This window comes from Macaca thibetana, chromosome 6, assembly GCF_024542745.1.
Source record: "Macaca thibetana thibetana isolate TM-01 chromosome 6, ASM2454274v1, whole genome shotgun sequence".
Lineage (NCBI taxonomy): Eukaryota > Metazoa > Chordata > Mammalia > Primates > Cercopithecidae > Macaca > Macaca thibetana.
In genome coordinates this window covers 34,040,239-34,056,568 of record NC_065583.1, presented here as the reverse complement: position 1 = coordinate 34,056,568, position 16,330 = coordinate 34,040,239, and the positions used below count along the sequence as shown (strand labels likewise).

At 38.9% G+C, this 16,330-nt stretch overlaps 1 protein-coding gene across 5 annotated transcripts in view; it reads right to left on the bottom strand.

Annotated features, from left to right (window-relative positions):
- The window catches only part of JAKMIP2 (janus kinase and microtubule interacting protein 2), a 187,716-nt gene that overhangs the window by 7,835 nt on the left and 163,551 nt on the right, over positions 1-16,330 (bottom strand). For 4 of the 5 annotated variants that reach the window (XM_050793995.1, XM_050793998.1, XM_050793999.1 and 1 more), the window contains 2 exons: positions 13,654-13,719; positions 3,056-3,121 (listed from right to left, as the gene is read on the bottom strand). In XM_050793995.1, coding sequence (XP_050649952.1) covers positions 3,071-3,121; positions 13,654-13,719 — 117 coding nt within the window. In that variant the 3' untranslated portion in view covers positions 3,056-3,070. Of the gene's footprint in view, positions 1-3,055; positions 3,122-13,653; positions 13,720-16,330 lie in introns of those variants that run through there. The other variant, XM_050793997.1, reaches the window with a different exon arrangement.

The following is a 16,330-nucleotide window of genomic DNA, read 5'->3' as shown; positions in this document are numbered from 1 at the left end:
AGAAAGGGTGCCTTCTAGAGAGCGTTCAATGGCTTCTATATTATTACTCACAATAATGACTTAGGCAATTACTAAAAGAAAAGAAGTAGGAGTCACTCTATTTTAAGGAGGACTTTGTAAATTTAAGCTAGTCTTGGGTTTATGAACAGAATACAAATCACTAATTTAGTATGGAAAAAAAAATATGATAATTTACAGTAAGCTTTCACTACCTACCAATAAACAAGCACTTTTCCCTTACTTATTCCTATTTCTCTCTTGCCAACTTTGGAGACATAAGTAGCATTAATCAGTTTTCAGTGATGTTTTATTCCCTAATATTATTTAAAACCAGATTATTCCCTGAGAAGAGGAGATGAAAAAGCAACTACTTGCTTGGGTTTAGGCTGTAAACTACTTGGCAGTACTAGAGGTTATAATTTTGAATTTAGTGTAATTTTGTATACTAGAATACCAGTATAATTTAGTATAGCTTTGAATTCAGTAAATGTGGTAGCTAAATTTTAAATGGAATAATAGCTATGAGTTACTGATTAATGATTATCCAGGCACTGTTATGCCTTTGACATGCATAACATCATTTCATTCTCTCAATATAACATCCTGCTGTAGGTAACATGACTATAACCATTCTGTGGAATAGGAAACCTAATCTTGGGTGGATTAAATAAACCGCCTATCTCCACACAACTAGCAAATGGCAGGACTCAAGCTTAAAAGTATATCTGACTTGTAAGCTGTGCCCTCTAACCTCTCAGCCATTTTACTGCATATGCATTATATTACATCACCCAGATTCACTGTCACATTCATTTGCTATATTATTAATTATCATTATAGTCATTCACTTAACAGACAATTGCTAAGTGTCATTTATGTGCTACTTTGGAGGAAAAACATCAAATCTTGTACATCCCTCAAGGAGTTACACAAAATGGGAAAAGGTACAGAGAGAACACACTGTAATTTCAAAAGCTAATAGCTAAGTAGTACAACACAAACAAATGATGCTTCTCATGAGGATACATATGAAAACCAACGTTGCTTGAAACATGGGAGAAAGGCCCTTTTTAATTTGTGAGGCAGTTTGGTGGTTAAAAGTGGATTCTGGGCTGAGGCTGCCTGGGTACAAATTGGTAGCTGTATGGTCTTGGGAAAGTCACACGCTGTAGTTTCTCCAACTACAAATTGAGAATAAAAGCAATACCTATCTCACAGGGGATTTCATGAGGATTAGATGTATCTATTACTTAGAACAGCTCCCAGGACATAATCAGCTTTGGCCAGCATTGATGTTAATGCTGAAGCCTACACATTTTCTACCTAGTACTTATGAGGTTTGATATTTCTTCTCTACACCACCATGTGTTACTTGTCTCTTACTGAAATTTATTTTCCCTACTTTTAAAATTTATTTACTGTTTCTTTTTTTTTTTGGTGGGGGGAGGCTGTTTGTTTTCTGATACTCTGGTCATTTTGATCCTTTACTAGAGAATCTCCTTCCACTTCAATTTGGATATTCCCATTCAATTTAAGAGACTCAATCCTCTTCTTTCCATCCTACAAGGCTATCACCTTTCTTGACAGACAAAGGACAGTGGTCAGTCTGAAAAGAAAATATTTTGGAAGAAAGAATATAGCCAGAGAGTGAGTTATGAGTTCATACATTTTCTGAGCATATGTGCTTAACTCTTTGCTTATGTCAGGTTATTCTAAAGCACTTTTACTTGTGTGTTCCATATCCAGGTAACAGATCTCATACCTATGGAGGGAGAAAGTGCCTCTCTTCTATTTTCCAACTTGCTGTAGAAAATGTTAAATCACCCGAGGTCTAGGAAAGAGCTCAGGCTACTATAATTTAATAGGATAATCAGAGTTGACATGAAGTGTGATAAACGGATTTAGAATAGCCGCTGGCCCTTCTTCTTTTTTAACAATGGTATTGAGATTTGTGGTTTCCCTATTTGGCTGGCCATCAGAATCACATAGCGTGCTCGTTAAATACAGACCAGTCCTTGCTCTCACCTCTCCTGCCTTCTCTCTATCTCACCTCTATCTTCAGTGATTTGATTCAGCAAGTCTGAGGTGGGGCTTAAAAATCTATATTTTTCAGCACTGGGAATCACTAAGATTATTTATGCATGTATTCATGAGACGTGGACTTGATAATAGTAATTATAAAACTCTCCTTTTTGTTTTCTGTATTAACATTGAAGAATAACTTATTTGAAAACAAGATCCAATTTTACTCAGCCTGCTTCCTTGAGTTTTAATGAACTCCCTAGTCTCTACCGGGGACAAGGGGTGAAAAAAAACAGCAGTCATTATTAGCTTGTTAGATTAGCAGAATCAGAATTTTCAAGCTGAATGCAACACTAAAGATAAAGTCATTATTTCTTCACTTTGCAGATGTAGATGCAACTTTCTGCATAATGGGAGATTATGATGGGAATACTAACATCCACAGACATTGTGACTTCCCGAAGTAATACAGTTAACTGGAACAAATTCTTGATTCCCAGAAAATTTAGTTTCTTCACTTTTCTAATAATCACCCAAATAGACTGGATCTGTTTCTCAATTTATGGCATTTATGCTAACCAAAGCAAGTGTGTTTGCTTTTTAAAAATATAGCATAGTTAAAAAAATATAGACCAGGCCTGATGGCTTGGTCAACACTTTGAGAGGCTAAGGCAGGAGGATTGCTTGAGCTCTGAAGTTCAAGGCTACCCTGAGCAACAAAGTGAGACATTGTCTCTACTAAAAACAAACAAACAAAAAATTAGCTGAGCATGGTGACATATGCCTATAGTCCCAGCTACTCAGCAGGCTGAGGTTGGAAGATTGCTTTGAGCCTGGGAGACTGAGGCTGCCAGTGAATGATCTGATTGCACCACTGCATTCCAGCCTGGGTGACAGAACAAGACTCTGTCTCAAAAAACAAAACAAAACAAAACAAAAAACTAAAGAAAGGCATAGTAACTATAGGCAACATCCTTTTTATCAAATACCTCTTAGAACCACATTTTGAGAATTAAATGGAATCTTACCTTTAAGAGGCACCTTGACATCAAGGCCATAGAATAAAGGCAAGAGAGAAGAACAAGAATAGAAACAGAAACTGCAGAAGAAAAAGAAGAAGATTATGTAAATCTGAATTTCTGTAGTGCCATTCAGGTAGTACAAAACCTCAGCTTTTCCACATTGCTCAAGTCTAATCACTTCACATATGAACATCAAGCACCTTTTTGTTTAAAAAAATCCACACCTTTTATGTTGCTACTGACAGTATCAGTGTTCAACTAACATTGATTCATACATTTTAGAATCATGAGGTGGTTTTACGAACAATTGGTCTAAGCTCCTAATTTTATATTTAAGAAAAATAAGCGCAGAGCAGTAAATCAATAGTTTAATTTCATACAATTTTATGGCACAGTGAGGGCTAAAGCTTAGCTAGCCTGAATCCTCCTTTGTTACATATCACCATCTCTATCTTTCATGCATGAGAGGGTATTTCAAAAACACAAAATATGATCAGAATGTACACTTAATCACTCAGTGCTATCTTTTTGGTTAATATGATAGGTTTTAGGATTAAGGCACAGCCGGGAGAATATTAATCTGTAGGCTAAATATATACTTAATTACTCACAGTGGAACATTTCAGAGAGATAAATGGACACTGTTAATAATTACATTGGGTTGACGGGTAAAAACTGGGTCTGTCCTGGGCAAGTGGGGATGTCTGATCATGCTATTGGTATAAGAACTGCTTCTACATCAATGGGCATTTCAGATAATAAATGCGTGATGTTGTTCCAGCTGTTATGCCTCCAAGATAGACGACTTCTTATTTGACTCATGGAAGTTAAATGGAATCTGATTTGTTTCTCTTCACCAAAAATTTTCACTTGAGAAACAGATAATTAGGTGGACAAACAGTGCTTGTGTAGCACAGGTATATAATTAACTGTATACTAACTATAAAAAGCCATGGGTCAGGTCAGTTTTTAAAAAATAATTGATTTTCTTGGTGGTTTTCTTTTACAGAGTAAGTCTTTTACTTGATTATCACACTCCAGGAACACACTGTTAGACACATCTGTGAATAAGGGTTATGTTTGGCATTCTCATATTGTGAATGTTATTTGCATATTTCCTTTAATGCTACTGCTTATAAGGTTCTTGCTTCACTATGGCTAAATTCTATAAACAAGTTATGAGTATGGCTCTAAGAGGCATATATTGGTGGCTAGTCTATTATTCTGAAAAGCAAAAACTGTTGCTTTTTTTTCATTCTTTGAAGGTAAACTTATAGCAGGAGAAGTTGGAGAATGGAGAGTAATGGGCAAATTCCCATTCCCAATATTCCTATGAGAAGATCAGACATCAGAGCTACCTCTCTGGGCATGAGGAGATGCCCATCACTTAATCTGTAATAACAGTCTTAATCCCTGCAGTGTGGTGGGCAGATCATGCCATCTGGAGTCAGAAACCCTGACCTCTGGTTTTGATTTGCCATAAATTGGCTACATAATTTTGGGCAACTTGTTTAATTTCTTTGAGCCATTGTTTTATTATCTGTATAAAAGGGGATCATAACATCTGTAGTGTCTGTCTCATAGAGTAATTATGAGAATCAGATGAAATGATGGTAGTGGAAGTGCTCTAGATATGATGCATACAGATATTATGCTCTAGATAAGTGCTGCACACAGCTGAAGCAATTTTGCTAGGTTTGTTCTTGCCACCTGATTCATACTAACTGTGTGCATTGAAATAAACAATAAAGAAGGGATATTACATGTACCCTGAGTGGGTGTTCAAGTACCACAAGGGAAGAATGAAGAGTATCTCTGGCATAAAGGATCTTTAGCCTTTTTACTAGACTTAAGGGTGAGGAGAACTGAAGTCCAGTGAGTAGAAGGTGAATCGTAAACCTCATCTCTAATCAAATATCTAATTAGAAGTCAACTGGATTGTTTTTGAAGTGGTTGAATTTGCTACCATATGTGAAATATGCAGTGTTGATAAATACACTGTATATTGTTGATCCTTGTTTTCTTTGAAGTAAGGTTATTACTCCATTATCATAAAAGTTTAGGAAGTTCAGACCTGTAAAGTGTACTGAGCAAAAGAATTGTGAAAAAATTTACATTGAATTCCAACAATGAACATGATCTTAATCTCCCTTCTTCCAAAATTTTTGAGGGTTTTATTTAGAGAATGGCTAGGGTGATGACATTGATAGATTTTTTTTTTCCTCCTCTTTTTGTTTTTTTATTTTTAAACCTCAGCTGGACGGGAACTGAATGGGTATCGTCAAGTTTTGGGGGCAGAATAGCCTTAACTTTGACTTTTTCCTTGAGCCAGCCCTAGGGTAGCTTATGAATTAGCAGAGAGAGAGCTAAGCACTGGCCATTCAAAAGCATGGAAAATGGAAGATATTAAGTGTGGTCTTTGACAAACAGGGAAGCTGAAAGCAACCCCCGCCTTCTGTGAGGCTTCCTGCCAATCACTGGGAAATTTATTGTACGTTATTGTTGCCTCATTCAATCTCGCAGAACTAAATAGCCCCCTCTGAAATGTGAGAAATTCAAATTTAAAATTTTGCAGAGAACGTATACTTTGGGTCGGAATTTTTAAAATTACACTTTTAGAATTTGACTTACACTTTTTTAGTGTTTCCTTTTTCACATAAGTGATCTCATTTTTTCCTCATGGAACCCAAGGGAGGAGGAAAGGGCAAATGTTATCATCCCTGTTTTAGAGATACGGCTTAGACAGAGGAAGTCAAGTTATTTACCTAAGGTCAAATGAGTACTGAAGACCCACCCTATACAGAAATCTGGATGCCTGGTGGTCTGGCTACTTGAGCCTACCAACTCCCTTTAACCTCACATATACAGATAATTATAGAAGCAATCTGGGATGAACCAAATTCTAATCACTGTTGCAGAAGGGCAGATAGTTTGCTATTTTCTTCTTGTGTGCCTATGGAAGCTATTATAAAACAGCAATATAGTTTTACATACAGGGATTCAGGTAGCTACTTTCAGTCAATCTCACTGGAATTCCAGAGAAAAACCTATTTGGCATCCTTGCTCTTTCCCTCAGCAGAATGTTCCTGGTGTCTTGGGCCAGACTTTATTATTATTATTATTATTATTATTATTATTATATTATAATACTTTAAATTCTGGGATACACACACAGAACGTGCAGGTTTGTTACATAGGTATACGTGTGCCACGGTGGTTTGCCGCACCCATCAACCCTTCATCTACATTAGGTATTTTTCCTAATGCTCTCCCTCCCCTTGCTCCCCACCCCCTGACAGGCCCTGGTGTGTGATGTTCCCCAACCTGTGCCTGTATGTTCTCATTGTTCAACTCCCACTTAAGAGTGAGAACATACGGTGTTTGCTTTTCTTTTCCTCTGTTAGTTTGCTGAGAATGATAGTTTCCAACTTCATCCATGTCCCTGCAAAGGATATGAACTCATTGTTTTTTATGGCTGCATAGTATTCCATGGTGTGTATGTGCCACATTTTTTTTTTTTTTTTTTTTTTTTTTTTTTTTTGAGACAGAGTCTTGTTCTGTTGCCCAGGCTGGAATGCAGTGGCACAATCTCGGCTCACTGCAAGTTCTGCCTGCCGGGTTCACGGCACTCTCCTGCCTCAGCCTCCCGAGTAGCTGGGACTACAGGCGCTCGCCACCTCGTCCGGCTAATTTTTTGTATTTTTAGTAGAGATGGGGTTCACCGTGTTAGCCAGGATGGTCTCAATCTCCTGACCTTGTGATCCGCCCAGCTCGGCCTCCCAAGGTGCTGGGATTACAGGCATGAGCCACTGCACCCGGCCCTGTGCCACATTTTCTTTATCCAGTCTAACATTGATGGGCATTTGGGTTGGTTCCAGGTTTTTGCTATTGTGAATAGTGCTGCAATAAACACATGTGTGCATGTGTCATTATAGTAGAATGATTTATAATCCTTTGGGTTATACATCCAGTAGTGGGTTTATAATTTATAATCCTTTGGGTTATAAATCCAGTAATGGGATTGCCATGTCAAATGGTATTTCTAGTTCTAGATCCTGGAGGAATCTCCACACTGTCTTCCACAATGGTTGAACTAATTTACACTCCCACCAATGGTGTAAAATCATTCCTATTTCTCCACATCCTCTCCAGCATCTGTTGTTTCCTGACTTTTTAATGATAGCCATTCTAACTGGTGTGAGATGGCATCTCTTTGTGGCTTTAATTTGCATTTCTCTAATGACCAGTGATGATGAGCTTTTTTTCATCTGTTTGTTGGCCGTATTATGTCTTATTTTGAAAAGTGTCTGTTTATATCCTTTGCCCACTTTTTGATGGGGTTGCTTGTTTTTTCTTGTAAATTTGTTTAAGTTCCCTGTAGATTCTGGATAATAGTCCTTTGTAAGATGGATAGATTGCAAAAATTCCCTCCCATTCTGTAGGTTATCCCATTACCTGTTCACCCTGATGATGGTTTCTTTTGCTGTGCGGAAGCTCTTTAGCTTAAGTAGATCCCATTTGTCAATTTTGGATTTTGTTGCCATTGTTTTTGGTGTTTTAGTTATGAAGTCTTTGCCCATGCCTATGTCCTGAATGGTATTGCCTAGGTTTTCTTCCAGGGTTTTATGGTTTTGGGTCTTACATGTAAATCTTTAATCCACCTTGAGTTAATTTTTATATGAGGTGTAAGGAAGGGGTCCAGTTTCAGTTTTCTGAATATGGCTAGCTGGTTTTCTGAATACCATTTATTAAATAGGGAATCCTTTCTCCATTGCTTGTTTTCGTCAGTTTTGTCAAAGATCTGATGGTTGTAGATGTGTGGTGTTATTTCCGAGGCCTCTGTTCTGTTCCATTGGTCTATATATCTGTTTTGGTACCAGTACTATGTTGTTTTGGTTACTGTAGCCTTGTAGTAGAGTTTGAAGTCAGGTAGCATGACGTCTCCAGCTTTGTTCTTTTTGCTTAGGATTGTCTTTGCTATATGGGCTCTTCTTTGGTTCCATATGAAATTTAAAATAGTTTTTTCTAATTCTGTGAAGAAAGTAAATGGTAACTTGATGGGAATAGTGTTGATCTATAAATTACTTTGGGCAGTATGGCCATTTTCATGATATTGATTCTTCCTATCCATGAGCATGGAATGTTTTTCCATTTGTTTGTGTTCTCTCTTATTGCCTTGAGCAGTGAATTTTATTTCTTCTTGAAGTGGTCCTTCCCATGTAAATTGTATTCCTAGGTATTTTATTCTCCTTGTAGCAATTGTTAATGGGAGTTCACTCATGATTTGACTGTCTGCCTATTATTGGTGTATAGGAATGCTTGTGATTTTTGCACACTGATTTTGTGTCTTGAGAGTTTGCTGAAGTTGCTTATCAGTTTAAGTTTTTGGGCTGAGACAATGGGGTTTTCTAAATACACAATCATGTCATCTGCAAACAGAGACAATTTGACTTCCTCTCTTCCCATTTGAATACCCTTTATTTTTTTCTCTTGCCCGATATTCCGGGCCAGAACTTCCGAGTGGTGAGAGATGGCATTCTTGTTTTGTGCTGGTTTTCAAAGGGAATGCTTCCAGCGTTTGCCCATTCAGTATGATATTGGCTGTGGGTTTGTCATAAATAGCTCTTATTATTTTGAGATATGTTCCATCAATATCTAGTTGATTGAGTGTTTTTAGCATGAAGGGGCGTTGAATTTCATCAAAGGCTTTTTCTGCATCTATTGAGATAATCATGTGTTTTTTGTCATTGGTTCTGTTTATGTGATGGATTATGTTTATTGATTTACGTATGTTGAACCAACCTTGCATCCCAGGGTTGAAGCCAACTTGATTGTGGTGGATAAGGTTTTTAATGTACTGCTGGATTTGGTTTGCCAGTATTTTATTGAGGATTTTCACAGTGATGTTCATCAGGGACACTGGCCTGAATTTTGTTGTTGTTGTTGTTGTGTCTCTGCCAGGTTTTGTATCAGGATGATGCTGGTCTCAGAAAATGAGTTAGGGAGAAGTCCCCCTTTTTCTATTGTTTGGAATAGTTTCAGAATGAATGGTACCAACTCCTCTCTGTACCTCTGGGAGAATTCAGCTGTGAATCTGTCTGGTCCTGGGCTTTTTTTGGTTGGTAGGCAATTAATTACTGCCTTTATTTCAGAACTTGTTATTGGTCTATTCAGGTATTTGACTTCTTCCTGATTTAGTCTTGGGAGGCTGTATGTATCCAGGAATTTATCCATTTCTTCTAGATTTTCTATTTATTTGCATAAAGGTGTTTATAGTATTTTCTGATTGCAGTTTGTACTTCTGTGAGATCAGTGGTGATCTCCCCTTTATCATTTTTTATTGGATCTATTTGATTCTTCTCTCCTTTCTTCTTTATTAGTCTGGCTAGTGGTCTATCTATTTTGTTAATCTTTTCAAAAAAACCAGCTCCTAGATTCACTGATTTTTTGAAGGGTTTTTCGTGTCTCTATCTCCTTCAGTTTTGCTCTGATCTTAGTTATTTCTTGTCTTCTGCTAGCTTTTGAATTTGTTTGCTCTTGATTCTCCAGTTCTTTTAATTGTTATGTTAGGGTGGCAATTTTAGATCTTTCCCGCTTTCTCCTGTGGGGATTTGGTGCTACAAATTTCCCTCTAAACACTGTTTTAGCTGTGTCCCAGAGATTCTGGTATGTTGTGTCTTTGTTCTCATTGGTTTCAAATAGCTTATTTATTTCTGCCTTAATTTCGTTATTTACCCAGTAGTCATTCAGGAGCAGGTTATTTGGTTTCCATGTAGTTGTATGGTTTTGAGTGAGTTTCTTAATCCTGAGTTCTAATTTGATTGCACTGTGGTCTGAGAGACTGTTTGTTATGATTTCTGTTCTTTCGCATTTGCTGAGGAGTGTTTTATTTTCTATTATATGGTCGATTTTAGAATAAGAGCTATGTGGCGCTGAGCAGAATGCATGTTCTGTTGATTTGGGGTTGAGAGTTCTGTAGATGTCTATTAGGTCTGCTTGGTTCTGAGCTGAGCTCAAGTCCTGAATTTCCTTGTTAATTTTCTGTCTTGTTGATTTGTCTAATATTGACAGTGGGGTGTTAAAGTTTCCCACTATTCATGTGTGTGAGTCTAAGTCTCTTTGTAGGTCTCTAAGAACTTGCTTTATGAATCTGGGTGCTCGTGTACTGGATGCATATATATTTAGGATATTTAGGTCTTCTTGTTGCATTGATCTCTTTACCGTTATGTAATGCCCTTCTTTGTCTTTTTTGATTTTTGTTGGTTTAAAGTCTGTTTAATCAGAGACTAAAATTGCAACCCCCCATTTTAAAATTTTTGGCTTTTCACTTGCTTGGTAAATCTTCCTCCATTCCTTTATTTTGAGTCTATGTGTGTCTTTGCACATGAGATGGGTTTCCTGAATACAGTACACTGATGGCTTTGACTTTTTATCCAATTTGCCAGTCTGTGCCTTTTAATTGGAGCATTTAGCCCCTTTACATTTAAGGCTAATATTGTTATGTGTGAATTTGATCCTGTTATTATGATGCTAGATGGTTATTTTGCCTCTTAGTTGATGCAGTTTCTTCATAGTGTTGATGGTCTTTACATTTTGGGTTGATTTTGCAGTGGCTGGTACCGGTTTTTCCTTTTCATATTTAGTGCTTCCTTCAGGAGCTCTTGTAAGGCAGGCCTGGTGGTGACAAAATCCCTTAGCATTTGCTTGTCTGTAAAGGATTATTTCTCCTTCACTTATGAAGCTTAGTTTGGCTGGATATGAAATTCTGGGTTGAAAATTATTTTCTTTAAGAATGTTGAATATTGGCCCCTACTCTCTTCTGGTTTGTAGGGTTTCTGCTGAGAGATCCACTAATTAGTCTGATGGGCTTCCCTTTGTGGGTAACTCACCCTTTCTCTCTGGCTGTGCTTAACATTTTTTCCTTCATTTCAACCTTGCTGAATCTGATGATTATGTGTCTTAGGGCTGCTCTTCTTGAGGAATATCTTTGTTGTGTTCTCTGTATTTCCTGAATTTGAATGTTGGCCTGTCTTGCTAGGATGGGGAAGTTCTCCTGGATAATATCCTGAAGTGTGTTTTCGAACTTAGTTCCATTATCTCCATCACTTTCAGGTACACCAATCAAACGTAGGTTTGGTCTTTATGCATAGTCTCATATTTGTTAGAAGCTTTGTTCATTCCTTTTCATTCTTTTTTCTCCAATCTTGTCTTCACACTTTATTTCATTAAGTTGATCTTCAATCTCTGACATCCTTTCTTCTGCTTGATTGATTCAGCTATGGATACTGCATGCTTCACGAAGTTCTCGTGCTGTGTTTTTCAGCTCCATCAGATCATGCATGTTCTTCTCTAAACTGGTTATTCTAGTTAGCAATCCCTCCAACCTTTTATTAAGTTTCTTAGCTTCCTTACATTGGGTTATAACATGCTCCTTTAGCTCAGAGGAGTTTGTTATTACCCACCTTCTGAAGCCTACTTCTGTCAATTTGTCAAACTCATTCTCCATCCAGTTTTGTTCCCTTTCTGGCGAGGAGTTTTGATCCATTGGAGGAGAAGAGGCATTCTGGTTTTTGGAATTTTCATCCTTTTTGTGCTGGTTTTTCCTCATCTTCATGGATTTATCCATCTTTGGTCTTTGCTGTTGATGACCTTTGGATAGAGTTTTTGCATGGTTGTCCTTTTCATTGATGTTGATGCTATTGCTTTCTGTTTGTTAGTTTTCCTTCTAACAGTCAGGCCCCTCTGCTGCAGGTCTTCTGGAGTTTGCTGGGGGTCCACTCCAGACTCTGTTTGCCTGGTTATCACCAACGGAGGCTGCAGAATAGCAAAGATTGCTGCCTGCTCCTTCCTCTAGAAGCTTCGTCCCAGAAGAGCACAAGTCAGATGCCGGTCAGAGCTCTCCTGTATGAGGTGTCTGTCAACTTCTGCTGGGAGGTATCTCCCAGTCAGGAGGCATGGGGGTCAGGGACCCACTTGAGGAGGCAGTCTGTCCCTTCACAGAGCTCAAGTACTGTGCTAGGAGATCCACTGCTCTCTTCAGAGCCAGCAGGCAGGAACGTTTAAGTCTGTTGAAGCTGCACCCACAGCCGCCCCTTCCCCTAAGTTCTGTGTCCCAGAGAGATGGGAGTTTTATCCATAAGCCCCTGAATGGAGTGCTGCCTTTCCTTCAGAGATGCCCTGCCCAGAGAGGAGGAATCTAGAGAGGCAGTCTGGCTACAGCAGCTTTGTGGCCCTGTGGTGGGCTCTGCCTAGTTTGAACTTCCCTGGGGCTTTGTTTACACTGTGAGGGGAAAAGTGCCTACTCAAGCCTCAGTAATGGTGAACACTCCTCCCCTCCACCAAGCTCGAGCATCTCAGGTTGACGTCAGACTGTTGAGCTGGCAGTGAGAATTTCAACCCAGTGGATCTTAGCTTGCTGGGCTCCGTGGGGGTGGGATCCACTGAGAAAGACCACTTGGCTCTCTGGCTTCAGGCCCTTTTCCAGGGGAGTGAATGGTTCTGTCCTGATGGCATACCAGCTGCCACTGGGGTATTAAAAAAAACTCCTGCAGCTAGCTCAGTGTCTGCCCAAACAGCCTCCCAGTTTTGTGCTTGAAACCCAGGGTCCTTGTGGTGTAGGCACCTGAGGGAATCTTCTGGTCTGTGGGTTGTGAAGATCATGAGAAAAGCGTAGTATCTGGGCTAGAGTGCACCATCACGGCACAGTCCCTCATAGCTTCCCTTGGCTAGGGGAGGGAGTTCCCTGACCCCTTGCACTTCTTGGGTGAGGCAACACCCCACTCTGCTTTGGTTTGCCCTCCGTGGGCTGCACCCACTGTCTAACCAGTCTTAATGAGATGAACCAGGTACCTCAGTTAGAAATGCAGAAATCACCCGCCTTCTGTGTTGGTCTGGCTGGGAGCTGCAGACCGGAGCTGTTCCTATTTGGCCATCTTGCTCGGGAATTCCAGGCTTTGACTTTTTTTGTTGTGTAAGCCTGTGTAGCTCACTGCAGCTTGTTCAGCATCCCAGCCTGAGCTCTGTCTGTGCTCCCACCCCACATGCATTTCCAAGTGCCCTCTGTTAGAGCCACGTTGTTATACCCCTCAAAAACACTGGCTGACTTGGAGGAAGCAGCCACTCTTTGAGATCCCTGGGGTGTGACAGGACAACATGATTATCACATATCAATCCAAATTTCTGAACTGATTGTTAAGGTGAAACTGCAGCACAAGGATGAAAGGTCTTTTTATGAATGATAATGGAAAAAGTTTTAAAAAAAGGTGCTAAAAGGTTTTTTTTAAAAAACAGAGCAAAGTAGGGTAACCAAATTCAGAAGAAACTTTTGCAAAGGAAATGAAGATAAGGAAGGGGAAACTAAGGAAAGAAAATACATTAAAAAATAGGAAAGAAACACAAAAGACAAACACGTGAAGGCTAGGTTACTGATGGCAGACTCTTTCCTGGTATTCTGACTGACTGAAAGTGAAAGCTAGGTTTACTGTAACTACACCTGCCTCTGCAAGACACACAAATTAACTGAGAAGCCAGAAAGAAAATACAGTGAGCAAAATCAATACTGCTTTCTGGTTGAACAAATAATAAGATACTTATTGAACCTGACACATACCTTTTCTTCTAAGTCCTTGATTTGTCTTTTCTGGATGTCTGTTTTATCTTCTAAGTCACGAATTCTCTGAAGAAAGAAAAGAAAAGAAAGAAAGCATCAGTAGGTGGTAAGTTGTGCAGAAAAATAATTCACCAAACGAAAACATGAACATTCCTATACAAACCTGAATATTTGTACAAGCAGCTGGAAACATCACATCTATGTTTTTCCCCACCCAAAAACATGTTGCATGCTTCAGAAATTATCTATGCTTGTGGTGGAAAATCATTGTTACTGACTCTCTTTTCAAAAAATATTTGCTACCCTTTCTACTGGGCCTATCCCTGTAGACCCCTTCCTAGTGAGGTGTAGATTCCACACCACTGATATTGAGTTTGGCAAAGAGACTTGTTTTGGCCAGTGGAATGCGAGTTGGAATAAGATTTGGGAATATCAAATCCTTATAGAGGGTGTAGTATGTCTCAGAACTAGAGAGCAAGAAACGAGCTTTGTTATGAACCATTTGGATTGAGATTTTGATTGTTTGTTACCACATTAAAGATGGCTGAGGCTGACTCATATAGATGTAAACAATCCAATTGTTCTTTCTTAACCTTTTTTTTTTTCTTAACTCTATTTCAGCCTTGTTTCAGGATAGAATTTTCTCACAAAATAGAATTGGTAAATTCTCATAAAACAAAGTAGAGATTACACATCAACAAACATTCCCAGGAGGGAACTGGTAAATTAGGAAAACACCAGAACATAACAAACATAACACAAGTAATCCTAAAGACGAAAAGTTCCAAGACTGTCTTTGAACTTACCTCTCAATTATGTAGCAAAATTCCACTAATTTAAACACCAAGTATTTGAAATCAACATTACATACAATTATTTACAAGTAAAATAAAGTCTTCACATTTATATCTGGCAATCTAAAGGCTTTTTGTGTTCATGTACATGGTTATACAATGCAGGCTTCTTATTTAATACCTCTGCTGGGAATAATTAGAAAATAGAGAAATGGAGTGTATGAAGAAAACACTAGAAGCCAAATGGGATGATAATATAGAGAGGTTTTTATAATGCAGTGGTAGGAGAAAAAAGGGGAAGCTAGAACAAGGGGTACTTGAACTTGGAAAGCATATCTCCTTCTCTTTAAAAGAGTGGATCTCAACTGTTTGTCTCTCCCTGCTCCAGTCAGGGACATTTGGCAGTTCTGCACATTTTTTTAAGGTTAGTTAATATGTTCATTTATTTTAAGTTGTGTAATTCAGTGGTTTTAGTATATTCACAAAGTTGTGCAACCATCACCATTATCTAAATGTCTTGACATTTTTGTATTATCACAATTGGGAGTATGTGCATCTAGCATCTACCAAGTAGAAGCCAGAAATGCTACTAAACATCTGATAAGGCACAGAACAGCCACCCCTCCCCCTGAAAAATAATAAAGAAATATCTGCTTCAAAATTTCAGCAGTGCTGAGATTGAGAAACTCTTCTTTAAAGTAAGGGGGCTAAGGTTTGTGCAAGAAGAGATGGTGTGTTTTGGTCAGAGTGAGACCATAAAGGTTAACCTTGAAATTATGCCATAATGAATGCTGGAGAAAGGGATGGGACTGGAATGTTGATGGTGTGTGTATACATATGTGATGTGTGTGCTGGTGTGTATTCCATAGTGCTGTCAGTGCTCCATAGCTACACAGTAAAAGAATAAATTTGCTAGATATTTCTACCTTGAGTGTTCAAGTAATTCCTTGGCATGTCTGCTGGATATGCAGGCAGTCCTATATGGACAAAATCATGAATATGTAAAATTACTGCAGCATCCATTCAGCACCACGTCTACGCTTGTTGGGCACCTCCTTACATGCTCATGACTGTGCTGAATGTAATGGACAATACCGATAAGGCACCAATTAGTTCCAGATTTCAAAGAACTATCAGATCCAGATGGAATAACAAAATTAAATAGAAAAGGTAAACAATGGAAAAAACTGAATAACTTTATCACCCATCTCCAATGCCTAGTGTAGTGTTTAGCATGGAGAAGGTGTCCACACATTTTTTTTTTTGTTGTTAAATAAATGTGTTATGCTACATCATATGATGTACACTTGATTTCTTTTTGCTTCCCATCCCTTTGCCATCCACCCAACAGGAAACCTTGTTGGATCTAAAACATTCCTTTTCTACCCACTTCTTTTTATTTCTACTGATACCAAGTTCACCAAGTCATTGTCTTCCCTTGTCAGGACTGGTGTGGCAGCTTCTACCTGCTCTTCCCGCCTTTTATTTTGACCATACTACATTCATCTATAGCAGCCACTGTGAACTCTCAGAATGTAAAAATGATCTCCATGGTCCCCTGAGTTGAAGTGGGTGGGGAAGAGTTGTACTCAGAATAAAACTCGAACTCCTGCAAAGCCCTATGTGATGTGGTCCTTTCTTAGTTCTCGGATGTCTCCTCCTATCAACCTCACTCTGGCTGAGTGTGCTCCTAACATTCTAGCCTTCCTTTGCTCTGTTCCTTGACTATTCCAAACTTATTCTGATGGTAGGGACTTAGCCCTTGTTGTTCCTGACTTCTGGGACACTTGGCCAAGATCTTTGTGTGGCTCATTTCTTGGATCTTAGGTATTTTCAGAGAGGCCTTCTGTGACCAGCCAGCCTAAAGTGGCCAATCCTACTCC